The following is a 13464-nucleotide window of genomic DNA, read 5'->3' on the forward strand; positions in this document are numbered from 1 at the left end:
GCTCTCAGGTAGGAAAGTGGTTGGGGTGGGGGATTTATCAACAGCTAAAGAGGAGGCAGATCGTGCAAATCAGTGCAAATATAGTCCTACCATATGAATAAGCAGTGTAACAACTTTTTTAAAAACATCATTGTGTGGGGATTGCAAGCATTCTCCAGCACATTTAAACACTTAAAAAACAATTTTTTTAACAGCCTTGGGTACACTTGTATGTACTGTATATTGGAATCAATTTTAAAGAACAAAGCTCCCATACCACTGCAACCCCCCCCCCTTGGATAACTGCACCTCCTTTGTTTCATGAGCATGATTCTCAAACCTGTGCATGGCATGGCATTAAAAGAGAAGTAAACCCTAAAATGAATATGGCTAAAAATTACATTTTATATACTGACCTTATTGTACCAGCCTAAAGTTTCAGCTTCTCAATAGCAGCAATGATCCAGAACTTCAAACTTGTCACAGGGGGACACCATCTTGGAAAGTGTCGGTGACACTCACATGCTCAGTGGGCTCTGAGCAGCTGTTGAGAAGATAAGCTTAGGGCTCATCGCAAATTATCAAGCAGCAGGTTGGCCTGTAATATAAACTGATGATACAAAGCTGATTATTAGAGTCTCATGCTAGTTGCACTGAGACATCAGCAGAAAAGAAGATGGGGAGCTCCTGAGGCATCTTCAGAGACACAGATCTTTAGCACTAAAGGACTGTGGTTGACTTGGGCTGGTACAGAAGCCCAAAACATAATGTACAACATTTCTAGCTACTTCTTAGCTAGCCTTTAGATCTCCTTTAAAGGTGCTGTCAGAAGGCATGTCATGTCATTGCAGTTTTCAGTGTCTATGAAAGACCAAAGCACTACATTTCTTTTAAGTTCCAATCTTCATACACTGTAGGTGTAACTATCAGCGCCGGATTCGCTGGGTGGGCGCCCCTAGGCCGTGCGCTCCGTGTGGTCCTAGCGCCCGCCCCATGACAACCATGATCCTTATTTTCTAAAGCAACAAATAAATAGAGAAACAGGAAAATGTTGCACTTAATTAAACACATTTCTTTCATGCCCTTGTTGGCTGCTCCAGGCCTTTATTTGTTCATACAATATGTTTCCTAACATTGATCTGGTATGTAAATTCTCCTAGAAATATGATTTTTTAAATTAAAGCAACATTAAAAAGTGGTATAAAATTAAAAATCTGCATAAAATGGCCAAATAGTTATTTGATAGTTTGGAACTGACCAGAGTATTATGAGGACCACAGCAAAATGCCTCAATTTTCTACATTGCCTTCCATCGGCTGATAACTGGGGATTTCACTTAAATGTTTGAGATAAAATATGCATTGGCATACAGTACCTTGCATTTACTGTCAGCCCCCACCAACATACTCTAATGTTGGGTAAGATGGATTCCTTTGCAAATATACTTTGTAACTACTATACACTTAGGACGCTGGCAAGGCTCTCTACAATCCTGGGCCCACAGCAGTTGCTGGATCTATTCTGCCATTACACCTCTGAAAATTAGCATTTGACATAAGAAACAAACCAGATAGGATATTTATTTTTTATTTCAGCCTTCTAAATTTCTGTCGCATTAATTCTCTTTACAGGCAGGCAAAATAGTGAAGTTGTAGGAGATGCTGTGTGTCTAATTAACTGATATTTATAGCCTTGAGCTTTCTTCTGCTGCACCTCTATAATTATATTAGTGATGCAGTGGCCATTTTGAGTACTATTTCCAGATGGGAGAAACCTCTTTATTGTGTGGGTTGTTATGACTAAGAGCAGAAGATTAAAAAATAGCAGTTGGATTTGAAGCAGGATTACACAACCTGGCCCTCCAGTTTTAGCTGACATATTGCTGAACTGGAAGGGTGGGAGTTGTCTGGACCTCTCCAAGTTTGCCTCAGGAGGCATGACTTAATTCAACGTATTAACACAACAAGGCTATATAAGATTTTTTTTTTTAATGAATAAACAGCTCTACAGGAGCCGTGATCTTAGAATATCAGCAACTTCAGTCAACAGTTATGGAAGGATATCTGGGTGTTTTATCCCCTAATGAAGTCTACAAGAAGAAATGAGGGAGCCATTGCAAAGTAAACTTTATCTGATAGTATACCTTCAACTGTAATATTATGTGTAGGTTTGGTATGTATAATAGCGTCAATGTATTTGTATTTAACAGCTGACAACCCAATATGCAAATGATAATTTATGGGAGAAGAAGCCCTTAGCACTTAATATAATTTTGTTGACCAATAAAACAATTCAGCCAAACCTTTATACAGGCCATTATTTGCAGAAGAAATAAATACTTGAAACAAAAACAAATTACAAACTTGTTTTATATAAAAATAAAGTAATTTTATTTTTCATCTAGAAAAGTGCAAACATGTACCATTTGGTCACACTTCTCAACACGTAACAAACTGTTGAAAATAGAACAGTCATGGTCAAAGGAGGAAACAGATGATCTGGTTCAAAATACATGGATCCGTTTCAGGATATACACTCAACTGGTTATTTGTTCATTCACCCCATATGTACCAGAGAAGTTGCCCTTGCTTTCTTGTGAAATGCACTGGATACCTCTCTGGCACCTAAAGGAAGTCAAGTTAATACAATGTTTCCAGTACAATCAACACTGCCGGATGGCTCGTAATAAACAGAACTGTAAGCAGTCACTGGACTGTCCCTCTCTTTAACTGAGAACAATTTCTATTTGAGAATCTATTTCGTGCTTTGAATGGTTTCTTTTTCAGATAAGCATAGATTTATCGCAAACAAACAAAAATAAAAACGGTTAACATACACATATTAAAGCATTGTAAAAAATGAAGAACGAAACAAATTTAAGTTAAGTTAGATAACTGTACAAAAATATATATACATTATATACAATAATAATAAAACAAGATTACAGCATGTACATTGATATGCTACAATCTTTCCAGTCTTGTAACAGACGTAGTTAAAGTTCCTCCCAATTTGTACTTAGGGGTTTCTAAAACAGCTGTCCCACAAGGACGGCTTTCTTCAGAACAATAAGGTAGTTGGGCTATAAAACTTCAGCGGTCACTGACATAGCGCCAGTTCATCATATACTGTAAATAGAAATTTTTTTCCAGTAGCTTGACTGGGTGCAATGCAGATTACCAGATATGTCCAACCTGTGGCCAATATGTGATGCTCTCATGACATGACAGTTTCAGGTAAAGGTCACATGATGGACATCCCTATACTGTACCGGAATTTTGGGAGTACAGTGACAGCACATTACACTCAAGTCAGTGGCTGTGGCTTGTTTTGTGCCAATTTCTTTAAACCAACGACTGGGGTCATTTAACGTTTTAAGTCTTCAAAATAAAGACTTTTCATTAATTACATTTAAATATGCTCTTGTGCTATACATTTATGTTTAGCAATGAGATGCAAAGTTATTTCAAGTGAAAAAGTCTTTGAAGTGTGTTTCTCTGCCTCTATGCCATGTCTCCATACATTTTCCGATAGTACATGGCCTCAAAGATGTCGTTGTCTCCTGGACAGTTGAAATGGCATGCGCATGTCTTGATGAACATCATGTTCTTCTTCATGACCTCACCATCAGGGCACTTGAACTCAACTGGGAGGGTAGCGGTTCTGTGAGGAGTGCAACAACGACCATCAGTGCACACACCGCAGAACTTGGCTCTGTAGGTTTTTACGCTGGTGCAGCCGGAAAATTCAAACTTCACTGGTTTTGAAATTTTTGGTGTACGGATGCACTTTTTCCCTTTCTGTGGGGAAAAACAAAAAGATGGACAGATTAGATTGATATAAAAAACAGATGAAAATCTGTTTTCCCTGAAGCTTTGTTAAAAACTATAAACTAAAGATAATAAACTCTTCTGACATTGCTTAGCCCACTGATGCCCAACTGCTTACTCTCCATCTCAGAGGACAGTCTGAGACTATAACCTCTGTAGGATTTCATATCACTAATCACACTCTATGTATGTATATCTAAGTCTGTATGCTTGTTTTATCTTACTTAATTTTTTAGCTACTGTCCTGCATCAATGATAATGGTAAAGGAAAATTGCTATTTACCTTGATGTTTTCTTCTAGGTCAGCTTCACAGGGCCTGACCATGCAGAGTCTGCTCTGTTTCTCCAGTCTGCAGTGCTCATTGTCATTAGTGACCCTGGTGGAGATTCCCATGCCACAGGTCTTTGAGCAAGCACTCCATTCAGTAGTCTGTACTAGGCAGTTGGCGCGGATTAGGGATGGATCAGGACCATAGGTTTCTTCCATTCTGAAAGCTGTAGGAGGAAAAACAACAGATCATTAATAAACACACTAAAACCAGGTCTGTTTTACAGAGCCCTAATACATTACTTTATGTTGTAGTTACTAATATAGGAATGGGTAAATGCTACATGCTGATTTATTGCTAGATCGCTATCAAATTCTGCATAGCATTTGCATTTTCATAAGTACTTAACATCTGCTAGTGATTATGCTAGTGCTTGCTGCAGAGCCTTTGCTTGGCTGTTTAGATACTTTTTAGAGTCAACTTGCATTTATAAATTAAATTATCTGTACATTCCTATTCAGCTAGGGTTTAAATAAACTTTAAAAAAATCAGTTTAAACGTCTGAAATGTTTGCTTACCAGGCAAAGCAGGTCCGACTAAGGTTCTCTCTTGAGGTTGATCACAGACCCATTCTTCACAGCACTTGCCAGGCAGTTTGACTCTTCGTGGGAAGGGGCACTCGGGGCTGGGCAGGCGGATGTCCATGCTGCAAAGTGGAACACATCCCACACCCCCATCGATACAAGTACATTGGTACTTGCAGCTGCTCTGGAAAGACTCCCCACTTCTATACACAGTGCCTCCGAACACACAAGGGGCACCTTCCCTGGCTGGAAAGAAACAAGAAAACATGTTATTGGATCTGTGAGTATAGTCAACAGCACAAAGGCTAACAGCTGCTCTATATATGGTAACACAAAACTAACATTACTCAGACAACTGCAGTTCATAGTACAGCATTGCTTTTAGGTAACTAGTACGTATTTAGTATCTTTAAAACTACAGTTTGCTTTATTACATAAAAAGATTAACTGAAGACTTAGCTGTGTTATCTGTAAAATACATTTATATGAGAAAGATATGTTTAGAGATATATCAGTGGGACTATTATCTAGTTCTAGGGCTACAGTTCATTAAGTGAATGAGTCTGAAAGAAACTCACCAGTGCAAACTCCAATTTTCCTGTTCACTCTGGATCCGAAGTCACAGAAGAGCCCTTTGTGTGGGTCGCACACATCTCTTTCGGTGCACAGCTCCCCTAGCTGCTTGGAGCACACCTTGCAGCAGCCACAGCCATCCTGCACCAGGCTGACTCCAGGATCACACACAGGCACTTTATTTGGGCACTGGCATTCCCCATTACACTCCTGGGCATCAGACACCTACAAATAAACAGATAAGGGACAGTCAGAGTAGGGAAATAAGGAGCTAAACAGCGAACATTGCAACATGGTGCTTTGATATAAAATAGCCACTAATAATGGACAGAAAAACACAAGAAAGAGAAACATTTTCAACTGTAGTAGCTTTCACATCAAAAACAGCAGAAAGCGTTGCAAACTCTTATCTATCATCCTTAAGTTAGGGTCTGATCCCTCCTTTAATTAAGGATAAACTACAGTTTATAGTAGATAGTCGTATTTGATGCTAAAGCTGTTGAGATTTGCAGTTCAGTCACATCTTAAATATGCTTTAAAATGGTATTAAGCTATTGCTGATCTACAACTCTCAGCTTTACTGGAGAATACTGGGATTTGTAGTACAGCTATTGAAAAAAAAGAATTTGAATCTTGTCTATTACAGAACAACACCTCTTAGATTTCTCCAACTGCTGTGGATTTGTGTAGTTAAGCAATACATGTAGGATAACAGCAGCCATGAGGCTGAGGAAGCTTGACTTACCCAGCAGAAGAGAGCAAAGAGGAGCACAGCTGTCACTTTTCCTGCAGACATTGTACAGCAGCAGATTAGTTCTCTTCTACTCCAAAGAAAAGTCGTTCTCTCAAGTCTTGATCTCAAAGTGATCTCGTTGGCGATTGTGTAGTTCCCTTAGTTTCTTTTCTCTCAAGCCTCTTTCCTTTTCCCTCGTTCGCTGTATTTGGTTCCTTGTCTTGGGAATTGGAAGAGTTGTTGTGTGAAGAGAGAGCTGAGGGCTGCCCCTTTTATACTGTTCTGGCTACAGAGTCTCGCCAATGAGCTGAATGGAGTCGCACACAAGCACAGACATTCCTGGCATTCCTCCCCACCTTCCTGCCCCATCAGCTCACACCGGATTGATCCTGACCCCTTGACACGCCGCATTCCTTCTGTCTGAAAAAAAAAACCCTGGCACACTCCATAGCACAAAAAAGGCGCTGTTTCCCCACCATCAAATAGGATTTTCTCCTTGGCTTTTATATAATTTTCATCCTGTGTTCTATCATTTTATATGAAAAGGTGGCTTCAGCCATGTTTTCCTATGGCTAACCTCTGGCTAGGACTGTGTTCCCAGAAACACTTTCATGTTACAAGTTTCAGGTTAGCACCCATACATACAGTCACTGATATAAAAAGGACATTTTTGCATGTAATTCATAAGCGGATTGTACAAGGGGAAGTGAAAAGCCTCAGGAAAATAATTGGAAGTGAGGAATGTAATCCTTCTGCCGCCAGTCAACAAACACTTTTCTGCACATTTGTTACAAACAACTCTAAAATGTCTTTAGGGCACATTTGTGTTTTGGTTGCACTAGATTAAGTTAGTTGCATGATACACATTTATCCTCTGTTTACATATTATCATTACAGTGGGATTATATGCCCCTCTGTAACAGTCAGTGGGATATATTTGCAAACCTCATAAAAGCTTATAATATGGAATGCAGTCTGGACTGGCATTACAAATCTACCATTTAAAAAAACATTTGGTGGGAACTGTTCCATACTAAATTCTGACTTTCATGGGCCCAGAATTTATTAACCCCCTTTTAGTTGTAACCTCTCTTCCCCACCCTAATGAATTTACTGTTTGCAGTATAAATTGTATGAGCAAATATGATATAATTTTTTAGGATATTTTTTTTCCTCTCATGCACCACACACATTCAAAGAGAGCTTTGCACGCTCCCCTTTCACACACCCTTTAATTGTTTGCTTTATTTACTAACACAGATGCTACACTGTTCCAATGCTGTAACCCTCAGAAACCAAATCTCTCCATAGGTTGCTAATGGTTTACTGCATTAGTGTATTTTAACACCGGATGTTGGATAATGTAGTAAAGTTTACACAATGTGTAGTAACAGCAGGTAGAATGCAGTCATATGAAAAAGTTTGGGAACCCCTCTTAATTCTTTGGAGTTTTGTTTATCATTGGCTGAGCTTTCAAAGTAGCAACTTCCTTTTAATATATAAAATGCCTCATGGAAACAGTAATATTTCAGCAGTGACATATAAAGTTTATTGGATTAACAGAAAATATGCATTATGCATCATAACAAAATTAGACAGGTACACTGTCTAGACACCTCCTATAGCTTTTGAGTGTCTGGATTCTGGATGGCTGTATTTTTGACCATTCATCCATACAAAATCTTTCCAAGCATGGACAGCCTGCTCCAAATCATCCCATAGATTTTCGATGATATTCAAATTGGGGGACTGTGACGGCCATTCCAGAATATTGTACTTCTCCCTCTGCATAAATGCCTTTGTAGATTTTGAAGTGTGTTTAGGATCATTGTCTTGTTGGAATATCCAACCCCTGTGTAACTTCAACTTTGTGACTGATGCTTGAACATTATTCTGAAGAATTTGTTGATATTGGGTTGAATTCATCTGAGCTTCAACTTTAACAAGGGCCCCAGTCCCTGCCTCATTTAACGAGCTAAGTGTTGCCAGTAATCAGTATTGAGCAGTTACATGCATTCAAATTAGCAAAAGTACAAGGGTGCCCTAATTTTTGCACAACCAGTTTTTCACATTTATACAGTGTTTTTTTGAACAAGCCCCTGACTAGCAGTGTAAGACACGTAAGACTAATTATGTGACTTGCCCAAAGCTATACAGATTTACAGGCGAGTTTCCTTGAGAGATAAGTAATCACCCCTTTTCTCTCTATGTTGTTCAATGGTCACTACAGAACAAAGTAATCCAAACAGAGTCAAATTTTGCAATGCCACATCTTACGAAGTATAAGCTCTATGCAACATCACTGAATAACTGTCGTTTTGTAACATCTAGAAGATTCCTCTTCATAATTGCGTTTGTATAAAGGAGGTTTGGACAAAATGCACTATGCTTTAATACAATTTCTAGCACCACTAGCAGTCTTTGGCTGTGTAGAGTTGTAGTTCAACAACATACTGAGAACCTGGTATAAATGTTCTCATCAGCTGCATTCAACAAACATTACAAAATATAAAACAGAATTATTTTATTGTGATTTTGCGAGGGGTGGTTTTAGTTCTACTTTCTATCAATTTTCATAGCACTGATTGCTACAAGTTGTAATATTTGCTTTCTTTTCTAGTGTTTGGTATGCTGGAGGTTTACCCCGCCTTATTATTCTGCAACCTCAAGTGCCCAAGAGGTTAAGAATGTCAGTTCTCGTGCTTAACTAAAAATAATGTGTGTGTTAATACAAAACTTACAAGTGCTAAAAGGAGAACAGAGGGGAGAATGTAATATCTGTTAATAGGTATGATGTCATGCACAAAACAGAGTCACTGCTAGGGCTATCCCGTTACATAGATGCAGGTCACTGACCGAGAGAGAAACTTGCTACACTCTATTCTTTGTGTCTCAGATTTGGTTCAGGGCCATTACACCCCATTTCTTCATTTTATCCATTGATGGGTATTGTTTTCCTTATCAAGCACTAATATTTTCCATAATATTAGGTTTAATGCAGGGACAGTAATGCTTGGCACTCCAGTTGTCCTAGAACTAGAACTTCCAGCAGCTTGGGCCAACCCTTATTGTTTAATACAGAACAAAATGATGAGCTAAAATTGCACAGACTGGCGCATTACAACTTTAGAAGTTAGCACCATACTGGATATCATTAGCAGTAGCACAGCACATATTGATCTCACAGAGATCAAAAATGCTTCAATGACATGGGCTTATTATTTTAATTCTTATGCTTGTGCATAAAATTAAAAGTTATTTTATAGAAGAATTTCTTTTTTTTAAGAGATGTTGGTGTTTTACAGACACATACAATAGTTTACGTGCACTAATCCTGACTTTCATGCAGGTGTTTATATAACAAATTCCTTCAGCTGCACATATTTTTTCTGGTTAAATGAGGAATTTAGTTCACTTGGCAGCACATTTCTATTTACACAGCTATATACAGTACATTTACATCTGCTTCAATTGCAGCAGTCAGTTTAGTCGAGTCTTGTAAAATGTACAGGTGTAGATCTTCTGCATTCTTTCCTTTCCCTCTTTTTCCCCCTGCTTTTTCCAAGTCATTTGATCAGGTATCAGACACACTGTACCTCAAAAAGTGGAGCGACTACAGGAAAGAGACTAGACTTGAAGTGTTTGTGTACTTAAAGATGGAATCTTGCACATTTTCAACTTTCAGTCACAGATATTTTCTTATTAGAGCAACTGGATGTCTGTGCCAGCCCTCAAAGCGGAAATCAAAATCTCCCAGAGAAACATAACCAAGGAATGTATAACTGTAGCCAAAAACTGTACGCAATGCACAGACAGAGGAAGTCTGGCCCTATATGGAGATCTGCACACTGTGCTATTTATCTCCTGTCATAGCCCAAACACTTGCTGAAGTAGTCACTATTTCTAGCTCTCTGAATGGTTTCACAAATGTCTACAAAGATAATGCGTGTATTCTACTTCCTGTTAATGATACAACTCTCCCATAGTAGTCTGTGTTTTTGAAGAGGCAGTACTGTTTCAATGCACACTGTTTTAAAAGGAAAATGAGCATGTTGCTGCCTAGACCGATATGGCTATAAATGTTTCTGTAACTCTCGAATCACCAGAAGCATGTTGCTTTATGTTCTGCACTTCCAGTCTCGGACTGGGATGCCAGGGGCCCACCAGAAAACCTTAGACCATGGGCCCACTATTGTTCCTATCGTCATTTAACCTCTTTATTCTCCTAGTCTTTTATATTTACTTACTATACTCTAGTCTTTCAACAGTAAACCTATTTTTTCCCATAAAGAAATAGGGAATGACCATGAAATAGGCTAATTGTTTAGAAGCAAGAGGGCCCACCGGGAGTTTTCCTGGTTTCCCGGTGGGCCAGTCCGACACTGTGCACTTCCCGTGGTATATTTTACTGTGCAAAGAAACCAGGAAGTAGGGTGAATAGAGGTAAATTCCATACTCCAGTGAGCAAACATTCAGCTCATACAACATCATTTATCTTCAATTGTCTGAATATTTGGTGTGAGAAATTTTACAAATACGTCTTTAAATATTACAACATGATGTTACTTCTCAGATGGCAGGGTCCTGTAACTCTGTTACATTCTTTTAGTGTGTCTTTTTTTTTCATTTTGGTGTAGCATGAAATGATACTAGGATGGTTACCGGTAATTTACACCAGGATGGCTCTTCTGTTATTGTGACCTACAACTCCCAGAACGTGATAGAGTTGGAATTTGTCGTTTATAGTGGTTAAATGAGGATGACTTGCTTCAGAAATTGTTAAATTGTGTCATCAATAGGTGACAATCAACTATAGCAAATAATGAATGGAGTCATATTGTGAGCTATGACCCTGAGTTTGCAGCTAGTAAGTAACAGTTACTGTGCCCTTTAAAACTTTCCTGTAGTTTTGTGCAGACCAAAACACTAGTTGTAGTTACACTTTAAATTCAGGTCTTATATGGAAAGTTCCATTTCAGAAGGTCGCAACTGTCAAAGTCTGCTGCCAGAATGTGTTCCCAGCAACAGCTGGGAACCAGCAAGATGAGATGCCTTTGTGTGTTGTATGCTTATGCAATTTACCCAAATAATTTCTTAAAAGAGACGTATTAGGTAAAAGACAAGAATGTACCAGCACATGATACTCTTTTAGATATAGAAGGAATGTGCTTTAAAAAGTATTGTTTCTGGTTACTTTATGGAAAATTTCGGCAAAATCCCTACTAGTCCCACCCATTAGTTCCACTTCCTGCCCACTGAATTGTCTGGCTGTGCAGGGGAGTCAGTGGCACTTCACACACTGCACTGAAGGATAAGAACCAGAAGCTAGGCTGACCTGATAGGGAACTGAAGCCTGTCTTTGCTTGTGTGACTGCAGGGCTGTGATTGTGACTGTCCCACTCCTGTGATTCTGGCAGGGACCACCCCCCCCCCTTTTGAAATACGACAGGGACCAGATAGGTTCTATGGGGAGCTCTAATAAAGGGGTTATTTTTGAAGATAATTCATTAATTTACAGCCAAAAGTAAACCCAGCACCAAATAGTATGTATTATTGCCTACAAAAATAGTGGGGTTTCATTTATCAAATATGTCTCCTTTAATGACAGTATTTAACAGGGTAATGGTCTCTTTGTCACTTTGATATAATGGAGGCATAATAAAATCTCTTACTGTTGGACATTTCAATGTCAGGTGTAGTAACACAGAACAACCCATAAGATATTTGCTTTTTTAGAGGTGACCAGTAAATGCAACCTGCTGTTTGGTTATTACAGGTAATTAGGCTTGTAACAAACTTTTTATTGCATAACCCCTTTGTGTGCAAAAGAGGCCTGAAGATAGCAGCTACCTTCACGAACCTCTTCATCTCCTGTAACAGTATATCACTTTGCAGCATAACAGCCGTAGATTTAGGTGTTGATATAATAGCTATAGAAATATATTGCCAGTAAGACATCCTGGCAGCTTTGACTGTATTATGGAGTCTTGTAGACAGTCCCTGACTCACTCAAACTCATAAGCCACAGAGGCCTATTTGGTTTCACGAGGAGCAATCCAAAACCAATTCCATTCGACCCTTGGAATGTTTGCTCATGGACTATTTACTAGAAGTGGGTTTGGGTTTTTTTCATACTTTACCCATAAAATGTTTTTTCCTTCTATATTCATAAAAAACAACTTTTCCTGGATTCTGTTGGTGTACTTTAGCACATTTTGTTGTCGGATGTTTACTTGCTCACAGCACCATGTTTTATGTGTCTGGATTGTGTGTGGCCTGTTTGTTTTCTGCTCTATACACACACTGCTGTTTTCAGGATACTCTGGAAGCTTCTTTTAGCCTGTGAGAACAGACTTATAAAACCTAAAACCAGTAGAAACAATATCAATATTAACTCCCAGAGATGCTATTTATGGTAACTACAATATACGTAGCTTAAGAAAACAGCATAAATCCATTTGCTTTGTGAGTCAAGATGGTACACAAGTGCTCACCATTTAATGGAAATTAACTCTAATCAGTTATTTATCCAGCTTTTGTGCTTCCCAGACAGCTACACCCAATGATTTAATTGCCGTCATGACTGAATGGGCTCATGGAATGGGGTATGTGGTTTATACAAATATGACGTGGCACCTGGTGACGCAAATAGGAGAACTTGTTTCATAATGCCAGGCTTTGGGTATCCTGGGATTGAACTTTCTATTTATCAACAGCTGTCTGAGAAAAGTAACAACTTTCAAATCGACCATAAGAGTGTATTATTTTTACTGCTGGTTGAGAAATATTCAAGCTGTTTCTGACACGGAGATGAGAAAAAAAAGTACGAAAACACATTTCTTTCTGTGAGCAATATTGCAAACATGGGGATTCCCTCCTGTCCTACAGAATTCTGACTTTGTATCATAACACAAATCTACTAGCCTGTCTCTCACTTATAATTTTACTTTTAAAACATGAAAAATGCCTTATTTATAAGTAGGAGTATCTTACTCAGTTTTTTTTAATTAGACAGTAAAGGATAAGGCCTATGGCAAACGAGATTAGTCGCCCGTAGTAAATCTGCAAAAAGAGAAACCTTTTAAGGAGATTAGTCGCTGGAGCAGAGCTGCTGCGGTGACTAATCTCCTGAAAAAGTTTCCCATCAGCATTAATGTACAGTATATTGATGGTGGGAAAAAACATATACATTGCTTGTGCATATTAGCCAGCCCATTTCCCTCGGTAGAGCAAATATATCTCATGGTCCATCTTAAAAGGGTAATTCACCTTTGAATTAACTTTTAATAAGATGTAGACACTGATATTCTGAGGCAAATTGCAATGATTTTTCATTTTTTATGGTTTATCTGATATTAAGCCTTTTGTTTAACAGCTCTCCAGTTTAGTATTTCAAGTTATCTGGTTGCTAGAGTCTTATATTTCATAGCAACCAGGCAGTGATTTCAATAAGAGACTGAAATAAGTATAGGATGGGGAATGACAAGGAAGATAAA

At 38.6% G+C, this 13464-nt stretch overlaps 1 protein-coding gene across 1 annotated transcript; it reads right to left on the reverse strand.

Annotated features, from left to right (window-relative positions):
• Window positions 1–2345: 2345 nt before the first annotated feature.
• On the reverse strand, window positions 2346–6195 carry ccn2.L (cellular communication network factor 2 L homeolog). The gene is made up of 5 exons (NM_001088228.1): window positions 5981–6195; window positions 5241–5460; window positions 4657–4908; window positions 4093–4304; window positions 2346–3779 (listed from the first exon to the last, which is right to left on the reverse strand). The coding sequence occupies exons 1-5, from the start codon at window positions 6029–6031 to the stop codon at window positions 3483–3485; spliced, it is 1032 nt and encodes a 343-aa protein (NP_001081697.1). The 5' UTR covers window positions 6032–6195; the 3' UTR covers window positions 2346–3482.
• Window positions 6196–13464: the final 7269 nt, after the last annotated feature.

This window comes from Xenopus laevis, chromosome 5L (genome assembly GCF_017654675.1).
Source record: "Xenopus laevis strain J_2021 chromosome 5L, Xenopus_laevis_v10.1, whole genome shotgun sequence".
Taxonomy (NCBI): Eukaryota; Metazoa; Chordata; class Amphibia; order Anura; family Pipidae; genus Xenopus; species Xenopus laevis.

Excerpts from the sequence above, each read along its gene's own strand:
- ccn2.L (NM_001088228.1), bottom strand. The coding sequence starts at position 6,031 with ATGTCTGCAGGAAAAGTGACAGCTGTGCTCCTCTTTGCTCTCTTCTGC. Across the intron at positions 5,461-5,980 it reads TCTTTGCTCTCTTCTGCTGG|GTGTCTGATGCCCAGGAGTG; the intron begins GTAAGTCAAGCT and ends GTTTATTTGTAG. Across the intron at positions 4,305-4,656 it reads AGTCGGACCTGCTTTGCCTG|CTTTCAGAATGGAAGAAACC; the intron begins GTAAGCAAACAT and ends TTCCTCCTACAG.